This window comes from Sphaerodactylus townsendi, linkage group LG05 (assembly GCF_021028975.2).
Source record: "Sphaerodactylus townsendi isolate TG3544 linkage group LG05, MPM_Stown_v2.3, whole genome shotgun sequence".
Taxonomy (NCBI): Eukaryota; Metazoa; Chordata; class Lepidosauria; order Squamata; family Sphaerodactylidae; genus Sphaerodactylus; species Sphaerodactylus townsendi.
In genome coordinates this window covers 132,257,511-132,267,395 of record NC_059429.1, presented here as the reverse complement: position 1 = coordinate 132,267,395, position 9,885 = coordinate 132,257,511, and the positions used below count along the sequence as shown (strand labels likewise).

Sequence of the window (9,885 nt, the reverse complement as noted above, 5' to 3'; positions counted from 1 at the left end):
GGCCAATTGGCCATGCTGGCAGGGGCTGATGGGAACTGTAGTCCATAACATCAGGAGTTCCAAAGGTTCGCCACCACAGGACTAGGTGGACCCTCACTGGTCTGATCCAGCAAAGGCTTCTTCTGATGTTCTCTCGAAGGGGAGTTGTTGGGGGATCCATTCTTACTGTCTCTGTCTCCTCCCTGCAGGCGCTGTTTGTATTCTGCGGGCTCATCACAGGCTGCTATTGCTGCTGTTGCCTCTGCTGTTGCTGTAACTGCTGCTGTGGAAAGTGTAAACCGAAACCCCCCGAAGGCGAAGAGCAGGAATATTATGTCTCCCCTGAAGACTTGGAGGCGCAGCTACAGTCGGATGAAAGGGGTAAGTCTCGAGCTCTCTCCCGACCAGCTACGGGTGAAATCTCTAACGGTCAGTGAGGAGTGTGGAAAGGGGGTGCAGAGAAACTTCATGAAGCTGAAGCTGTTGAGTGTCCTGAGATGACTCCACTCTCAGTTTTGTGCACATATAAGCATTTAGAAGCTACTTTATGGGAGCGAACAGCGCTTGGATTCATCTCCTTGCTGTTGGAAATCTGTCCATCTGCATAAGCACACTGGTGGAATTACCTTAGTAATTTCCTGTGTTGTCACTCATGAAGCTAATTTATACTGAATGAGACTCTAGGTCAGGGGTGTCCACTCTGGCAGTTCAGATGCTCATGGACTACAATTCCCTTCAGCCCCAGCCTCCTTGTTTGGGTGAGCTCCACCTTTGTGACCTATCGGATCTACAACATTTCTGGTTGACCACTGTGTGAGACATGATTCTGGACCAGATGGATCACTCATCCGATCCAACAGGGCCCTTCTGACGTTCTTAGAGTTAGCCGTCAGTCATTATTTGGTCTTGCATTTAAGTTTGCATAAGTTGCTGCTCATGAGGCAGTAAACATAAATCACTGCTTCTAGGGTTCCAAACTTCAGGTGGGACCTGGAGATCCCCAGCTGGTCTCCAGAGTATAGAGATTAGTTGCTCTGAAGAAAACGGCTGCTTTGGAGGGTAGACTCTGTGGCATTGTGCAGCACTGAGATTCCTGCCCTCCCCAAATCCTCTCCAGGCTCCATCCCCCCAAATCTCCCGGAACGTCCCAACCTGGAGCTGGCATCCTTAGCTGTTGCCTACGAATAGCTATGCTGTTCGTCTGTTGCTAAGAAGAAGAAGAGTTTGGATTTATATCCCCCCTTTCTTTCCTGCAGGAGACTCAAAGGGGCTTACAATCTCCTTGCCCTTCCCCCCCTCACAACAAACACCCTGTGAGGTAGGTGGGGCTGAGAGAGCTCCGAGAAGCTGTGACTAGCCCAAGGTCACCCAGCTGGCGTGTGTGGGAGTGTACAGGCTAATCTGAATTCTCCAGATAAGCCTCCACAGCTCAGGCGGCAGTGCTGGGAATCAAACCTGGTTCCTCCAGATTAGATACACGAGCTCTTAACCTCCTATGCCACTGCTGCTCAGAAGAAAGGGGAGGGGGGGAACTGTCTTCCTAATCGGAAGTCAAGATTTGAATTCAGTAGTACCATTTCTGAACTGCGAGTGGCAGTCCTCAAACAGAGACGCTTCAAAGGGAGATTGCAACACCAGAGCAATTGTGCCTTTGCATACGACTCCCCTCTCTGCATCACTTCTCTAGTGCTGGGTAGCCCACACCCTGCTAATCTCATTGGTCTCTGAGGCGTCCCTGGATTCAAATCTTGCTCTTCTGCTGCAAACCAACACGGCTACCTGCCTGAAACTGTAATCACGTAGAAACAGTTCTAACCTGGCGCTTTCGTCGAGCCTGGCCTCAGCACCATTAGCAACCGGCTGGATGACGTAGACCCAGCTTGCGGCGTTCTCTCACAAAGTTGCTGTTCGTTTTTTTTTCCAGAGGCCGCAGATACGCCCATCGTCATACAGCCAGCCTCTGCGACAGAGACGACCCAACTCACAGCGGACTCCCACCCCAAGTACCATACCGATGGGTTCAACTAAATTAAAGGAAGCACTGTTAACTTTAAGGGGAAGGGGGGGAAAAGAGAAAGAAAGCTAAGACATAAATAATACGGCCAACCCAGCACTAGAATCATGGACATTAGAAATAGAATACAGGGAGGAGAAAGGTTCCGCTGCAATTAAGAGGGCAAATCTCCAACCTGCCGAGAATATTTTATAACCCCTTCTTCGCCTTTTTGTCACCTTCAGTGTCGTATCTTGATGATACATGGAAGTACTGTAGCATGCAGTATTTAAAGCAGTTTAGCATTTGGTCTTATTTTGGTTTCCTTCTCCTTCCTCCTCCTCCTCCTCCTCCCCCCCCCTCCTCTTCCTCCTAATTTTTTTTTTTTTGAACTAGCATGCGTGGAGTTTACGTTCTAAATGTCTTTGTGTTGTAACGTATTGAGGAGTTTTCACGACGAGTGTGACGGATACATTCTGCATTTTTAAGCAGCGTTACCAGCCAAAAGAAACGTACGGAACGAGCATTTTTCAAAGGGAGGTTAAAATCGGCCGCGGAAGCCGCTGTACTAGCGTACGGCTGAGCGCCCAGCAGCTCTCTGAAGGGTGCTTTTCATCCCGTTGGTTAGCAACTAAGACTCCCAGCCTGTTCGCACCTGCAGGATCGTTTTCAACGCCGCAACAAGTTCGCTTTGAAAAATGCTGACGCCAGGAGGAAGGGATTTTAAAAGAAAAAAAATCCTTGGTTTTGAAACCCTTCCTTTGCGCGTCCGTTTCTTCTTCAGACAATAATCCAACAGCTACTTTCTAGTTAGACTTTCTTGTGTAGGAGAGGGCCAAATTGTAGGTTTTGTGGCAAAACCGGATGTTACTTGAATTATATCTCTGCTTTTTAAAATGTGCGCACTATATATTTTTTTTGTTCGAATTTAATCATTCCCCCCGCACTATTTATAATTGAATATTGCCATTTTTTTTACTTGTGCATGAACATGGACAAACTGAAACAGATGTGTGTTCTCATTGTCTAGTTTGAATGAAGTCGAAGCGAATAAATAGTCCAGAGCAAATTGTAGATTTCTGTTCTTTGACTATTCCAGGATGTATCCTATTTTGATATTGTTACGAAGCAGCTGTTTTGTGTTAAATGAAAGCGTGAGGCCTCTCTGCACATTGTGCTGACTCCTGTGGATCTCTTCAACTAACAGCGGTGGCTTCCTCTAGCGTAAATAGCCTTTGGACACAAGTGGTCTCTTTGACCAAGGGAGGTTGCTTCTGTTAGCTGAACGGATCTCCAAGATTCAACTCTGTATATTTTAGGATTTAAAAAAAATCTAATCTCTAAAGTGCAACAAATGTGTTCCATGGGCATACTGATAGGGGAACCGGGGTTATCTGCAGGTCCCTGAGTATAGTCCCCATGGCTAACTTTGGTTTGCTGTCTTGTACCTTGGGAAACACCCATTACCTGATTGTAATCCAATAGAACCAGATTGAAACCGCCTCCCCTTTCCCCAGTTCTCTTGTTGGATTCATGCAGCTGCTAAGAGCATTCTCTGCTTTTGTTCCCCTGTTGCAGAACAGGAACATTCAGAGTCCAGGGGTCTGCAACCTGCGGCTCTCCAGATGTTCATGGACTACAATTCCCATCAGCCCCTACCACCATGGCCAATTGGCCATGGTGGCAGGGGCTGATGGGAATTGTAGTCCATGAACATCTGGAGAGCCGCCAGTTGCAGACCCCTGATTCAGACCAACAGCATGCGGTATTTTGATCATCCAAAGCATCGCACGGCTGATGAATGAATTAGTCACTCAGTAGCTCAAAAGCATAAGCACTTCTGTATTCTCTTATCTGTCTAGTAGTGTAACGTTTCGGACGCAGTCTTCCCCTTAACTGTGTGCCCCCCCCTTCCCACTTTAAATTAATCATAACAGGTCTGGAAGAGTCACCTTCTGTGTGGTGGAGAAAAATCATGAATGGAAGTGGTGTGTTTGTGTGCGTGTGTGTGAATGCAACGGGCGTGGTGCCGTTTCGTTGGAGAGATAAGCCACATTTACTCTCTGCATCTGATCTACTGTTTGTTCGGTCGCACGTTAGAAAACATTGCCTTGTCGAAGAGGCAAAAGCACTCTTGGAATCGTCGCGTCTGTGACCTTCCGCCCCCTCATCTCTTAGTAGCCCCTACTCTAGGTTGGAAGTAGCGGACTTCTATTTTTTTTTCCACATACTCGGTGAGGTACTTCTGTGGGACCCCTTTTCCACAACCGCCAAACTGGGTCTTCTTTGAGTGGGACTGATATCTTTCCCGCAGTAAACGTGAAGGGAACGTGGGGACCAAAACTTTCTTTTGGAAGCACGTCAAGGGTTCAGCTCTCACCCCCCCACCCCCACCCCTCTTACGACATGCGGACCCCACTAGGAAATCTTGGCAGGAGCAGCTCTTAATGTTTGAGCAGTAAAGCACTTATGCAACATGATACTAAAACAGCAACTTTAATACCACAATATTAGTTTCCAGCTCAGCCCATGTGCCCGCTGCCAGTCTCAATTTTAGCGTAACCAAATATTGTGTCACGCAACCAATTTTAGTCTGCAAAACAAAACCTGTAGCCGGGAGACCTGATTTTCTTTTACAGCGTTCCGCCCCAGTTTTATATCTCACCTTCACTCCCTGCAGCCTAATCATCCCAAAACAGCCTTCTTCCATGTGGGAATTATCTCCATTGTAATTTTAGTCTGCCAAGGTGGCATAAAGAGGGCGTTGCTTTTTAAATACCATTTAAGACACCTCCACTTTTTCCTCTTTCCTAATTTTTATTTTTCTGATTTTTCTGATTTTCTGATTTTTATTTTTATTTTTCTGATTTAAAGTCTATTGCTCGGTAAATCATTTTCAGGTGGTCAGGGGATGGTTTCACAATGATTTCAGTAGCTCTCCCGGCTAACGGGGTAATGAAATTTTTGTGGGAACATCTAAGAAAGTTACTTTATTTCAGCCTCTGGGTTCGTTTCCATACAGAGCTTGTTCTGTCTAACCCCTGGGCCAGGTTGAAGGAGTTTGGCATGATCTTAAACGTCTCTGGGGTGTTAATGATGCTGGACAGGAGAAATTCAGATCGTCTCTTAGTCTGCATGTTTGCATGGAACGCGGAAAGCTGCATGTTTGTATGGAACGCGGAAAGCAGATCCTAGATTCCGGTGTATAATGGCTGTACCTTTGACTGGAGACCAGCAGTAGCTTGAAGTTGCTGAAAACTTGAGACTAATTTCACTTCCCACAGTTTGGGCTTACTTCCATAAGTCCACTATCGGTTCTGGTCACTTAACACGTTTTGAATACCCTGGGGCAGTCTGATAATCAGAAATAAAAGCCTGATGGGAATATGTGCCACAAGCAGGGATCCTTTATTTCGGACAGCCTTTGATTGCGGGGGGGGGGGGGGTACCCCCCAGTTCCAGCTTTGGTTCCTCCTTTCTCTGAGTAGATAGATGCCCTCTCTTTTTCTCTGTAATTAGCAAAGTCTTTTGTTTGTCGGAGTTTTTAAGAGTTCTTGCTTTTAGACATGACGTCTGACTTCCCTTTTTCCAAAACGTTCTTGCATTGCTAGAAGCTTCGGCGGAGGTGGCCTCTTGATCGCTTTTAACGTTGTTAAAATAAGTGGGGTCCTACTAACTGACCTGAGTGACACGTGGTTGTGTGATTATTATACATGATTCCAGGGATCCAGGGTCACGACCAAGTTGCATCCTCCAAAATCCGGCTTCTAGGAACATGAATATATGAGCTGCTGACAGACACCCCCCCCCCGCATCCCCCAAATTAATGTAGCGCCTTCATTTGGAGCTAACAAGGATCAAGGGGCAGGGCAGGGGCTTAAAACAGCCAATGCATCTTTTAGGGAGGGGCTTGAAACAGCCAATTCTCCCCACCGTCCCTGACATCTTACATACAGAGTGCATGTTTGCCAGTGTACGTGAAACTTTAAACCTATGCAAATGTGTTGCTAGCAGATTAAATGTGAGCTCGTGGTTTCCTTGGGCCTTTTTCTTTAGTTGTCCCGTGTAGCGTATGTGGTATGTCCAGGATACTCCTTGTGTAGCCGTCGTTAAGCCTAGTCAGGTGATCTGGAAATGACTTCTGCTAGTCTAAGAGAAACGAGGCAGTGCGGTGTGTTAGATACAAGTTTGGAGGACGGTAGTTTTGATTACTCTGGAGGTGGGATAGATTTGAGGAACACGTAGTAGCCATTTGTTTGGACTGTCGTTCTTCCTGCTTCTCCCTGACCGTACGCATTTATATTTGGGAGGGGGCATCTGCAGTTTTTTTGGTTTTGCTACTGCAGTGTCTCTGGCAATCCTCACCCGTGAAAACATAATACAGAAGAATTGACCGGGACTGTATTCAGAGGTTGTTTCCAGCGTGGATCTCTGTCTTCCTTCCTTTCAGTCTTCACATTGAGAACTGTGGTTAGAAACTAACTCCAGTTTGCTGTGATGTAGGAATGCAGCTGTCTGAATTAAACTCGCGTTAAAGATCCTGGACGGGCGGGGGAAGAAAACGAAGTCCGTTAGTAAGCCGCCTGCCTTCATCTGTATGTTGTGATTGCTGGAACTTGTTTGTAACTGGGATTTTTGGAGTGAGGGGGAAGGAGAGAGTCGACGAGCAAGATTCATATGCAGAATTACACACTGGTTTGTGCCCATGCAGCGTTAATGCTGGTTAACAGATACCTGAACGCCACTGAGATGTAATGGCCAAAGGGAAAATTGCACCGTCTTCAGAAGTAGTTGCTTGTAAAACCAACTCCCATGTTTGATTTTCAGCATGGTGGCTGGCTGGGAAGACATCACTTGGGAACCAGGTGTAACTTTTATTCCGTTCTGCACAAGTTCCCCATTATTGCCCCCAAAGCAGCAGCCGTAGAAGTAACTGTGGCCCCTTTCTTTCCCATGACATGAAATTCCTCTGCTGCCTGTCCTGCCTCTCTCTGCCACTCTCCAAAGTAATTTGGTGCAAGAAATGAGAAGAACAGTGATGCCTCTTCGAAGGAGTTCAGGAGTCTCGTGTTTGGGAATGTAGGCCGAACTGTCCGTGGAGACCTGTATTTACATAAACACCCTTGTGGCGTTTGGGTGTAGATTTCTGATGCCTTGGAGAGCCATTATTTTCAGTGTTTCCCATTTAACTTTGGTTAACACTTCCTGAAAACTGCTTTAGACATTGGCACTCACAGCAACTGCTAAAATATGTTTCTGTGTGAAGTGTCATTGTGCTAAAACGAGTCTTTAAGGACTTAGGCAAAGACTTTGGTGTGATCCTACCAACGAGGGGCTCAGTCGAGCTAGCAGTGGTGTGATGGAAGGGCTGAAGTTATCAGCAGAATCTTTCGGATTGGATCCTGTGGATCTATTCTGCTAATGTCGACACTTTTCCTCTGGCACAAGGAAACTTCTGATGCAAGATGCGGGAGATCATCGTAAGCAGAATGGTGAACTTGGCTTCTGTCCCAGCGGAAAGGGCTTTTGGCCAGTCGTTTCTGTAATCTACTTCCTGCGACATGCTGTCATCCCTAGTTTGTACAGCAGATATGCACAGTTGAAGATGTACCCAAACGGGTTTAATTAAGGTCTTTTGAGAAAAAAAGAGGCACCGTTAATATCGTGGCAGCAGAGAGAGAGAGATTGGTGGTTCTTCAACGGGAGTAAAGAATCGATTGTTTCCCTTAAGGGCTCTAAAGTAAGAAGAAGGACTTGCGAAGGAGCTTTGTATTTCCAGCCAGCAGGGAGGTCAGAGTTGCAATACCTCTAAAATATTTCGGCATTAATAGGGGAATCCAAAAGGGCTACGTGCTGGATTGATGCTACTATTGTCCCTCGGTTCACCCAACTCGGCTTCCTCCCCTCCTCGCTCTAAGCTGGTTTTCTTTCCAAGGGAAATAAAACCACTGAAGCCCCGCACTTTTAACAGCCGAGAGGCAGGGAGATGTTGAGACCGAAATGAGATCAGGAAGCTGCTGTACAAATGAAAGAGGGCGATGGTCTAGCAGGGGGTGGCTGTTTGGTATTTGGGGGGGGGGGTCCTTTCTATCCAGCAAGGCTTTGCACAAGGTTGGAAATTATTCTTTTTCCTCTATAGGTGTTCTCAGTAGAGCAGGGCGGTGTTAAGAAATTAATGACTGGGGGTGGCAGAGATGACCCTCCACACTCCTAGCTGACTTTCTGAATCTCTCTCTCACTTCGGCACGCTTGTTTCCCCACCCGCACAACCACGCCCCCTTCCTCAAAGCTCCCAAAATTCCCACGGTGGTTTTCTACCCTTGCTGAAGGCAATCGTCCTGGCTTTTGAACTGTACCATTCGAGTCGTGCAGCCTATTTTTGTTTCCGTGGTTGCGATGGCCTCTGTGTGTGCGTGTGTGTGTGTCACATGTCCTTGTGTGTGCGCGTTTGTGCGAGTCATCGAGGTGTGAACCCAGCGATTTGCCAAGCTGCAAAAACTTTTAGATGTTTGCGTTTTCCTCGTTGGGTGTGCGCAGTCTGTGTGTGTGTGTGCGTGTGTGCGTGGGTTGCATTGCTCAGCTGCTGCCGTTCTGCATCGTTTCTCCTCTTCCTGCTGCCCCCACACATATTTGGGGACTGGGAGGGGGGGGCAGAGCAGGTGTTTTTTTAAAGTTTTGTTTGGTAGCGATCACTAAATTCAAGGCAGCCTCTTGTATTTGTGCAGGTAGTTGGATGAAGTGAGTTTGGACTCCTCTTACACAGCTGCCTCGGTTTGTTGCTACAAAAGGCGGTTTGCCAGTCCCGTGAAATCAACCAACCAAGCCCACATAGCAGCAATGTTTGGTACATCCCATTGTTGACTTAACTGCTGGTTTTTACTAGATTATTGTGGCCTCTCAAGTCGCCAGGACCTGAAGCTGTAACAAGAATCTCATTTTTGCACTTGTTCTTGTGGGGTGGCGAACGGGTGAGCCCTCATGTTTAAAAGAAAAAAAAATTGTTAGTTGTAAAAAAAAACAAAGTATAAATGCATTTGAAAAGCAATGATCTATATATATATATATACATAGAAAATATATATATATTTTGTTATGTTACTTAAAGGATCATCCTTTTAAATTGTAAAGTAGCCGTGGCTGTGTGAACTTTGTGGATTGTTAACACTCAAGTGCTGAGCTCCTGTATATACCTACGGTTCAAACAGAAGGAATTATTTTATGTTTTAGGCATGGTAATTTATGTATTGTATGTCTGAACAGGATCTTTAAACAAAAATAAAGACTGCTAAATTATCAGAAGCAAAAGTTGTAAAATAAATGTTTTCAAGGCAAAAAAAAACCCCTCGAACCCTTCAGTGGATCTGTGTTATTATTTTTTTTCTGTCTCGGATTACTTTAGGACCTTTTTCAGCTTTTAAACAAATATCAGGAGCGGAGAGAGGACAGAGATGTTGAAGCAGCGGCTTACTCGCGAGTAGGTCACCTTGCAGGATGCAATGCAAACAAGAACCGAAAGACACACAGTCACCAGTGCAGTTCTGTTTATTGCTAACTACTGTCAAAGTGCTCTGCCAGACCACAGGTGTTTCCAGGCACACTTTACCCTGCAGTCTGTGCCACCTATATACAATTGAGGTGCCAATCAGGTGCCCATGTCTTATCTGCCTTTGCACACGGTACAGTTGTGCACACAGCCCTAATTATGCACACGGCACCAGCTGGAAGGAGGGCCCACCTGCCATCATGTTCTGACAAGAGAAGAAATCTGTGAGCTGAAGTTCAGTTTGAAATGCTGAAACTCTAACTAGCGGCTGGATGTGTGTGGGGGTGGGTGGGTGCTGGATCCCAACTATCCCTGTGTGAAGCTACTACAGACATATTACTGAAAGCAAATTGTGTGTGTGGGGTGGTGG

The 9,885-nt window shown here is 46.3% G+C and overlaps 1 protein-coding gene across 1 annotated transcript in view; it reads left to right on the top strand.

Annotated features, from left to right (window-relative positions):
• The window catches only part of DNAJC5 (DnaJ heat shock protein family (Hsp40) member C5), a 9,688-nt gene extending 377 nt beyond the window's left edge, over positions 1 to 9,311 (top strand). The window contains exons 2-3 of the mRNA XM_048497929.1: positions 189 to 360; positions 1,904 to 9,311. Coding sequence (XP_048353886.1) covers positions 189 to 360; positions 1,904 to 2,007 — 276 coding nt within the window. The 3' untranslated portion in view covers positions 2,008 to 9,311. The remainder of the gene's footprint in view (positions 1 to 188; positions 361 to 1,903) is intronic.
• Positions 9,312 to 9,885: the final 574 nt, after the last annotated feature.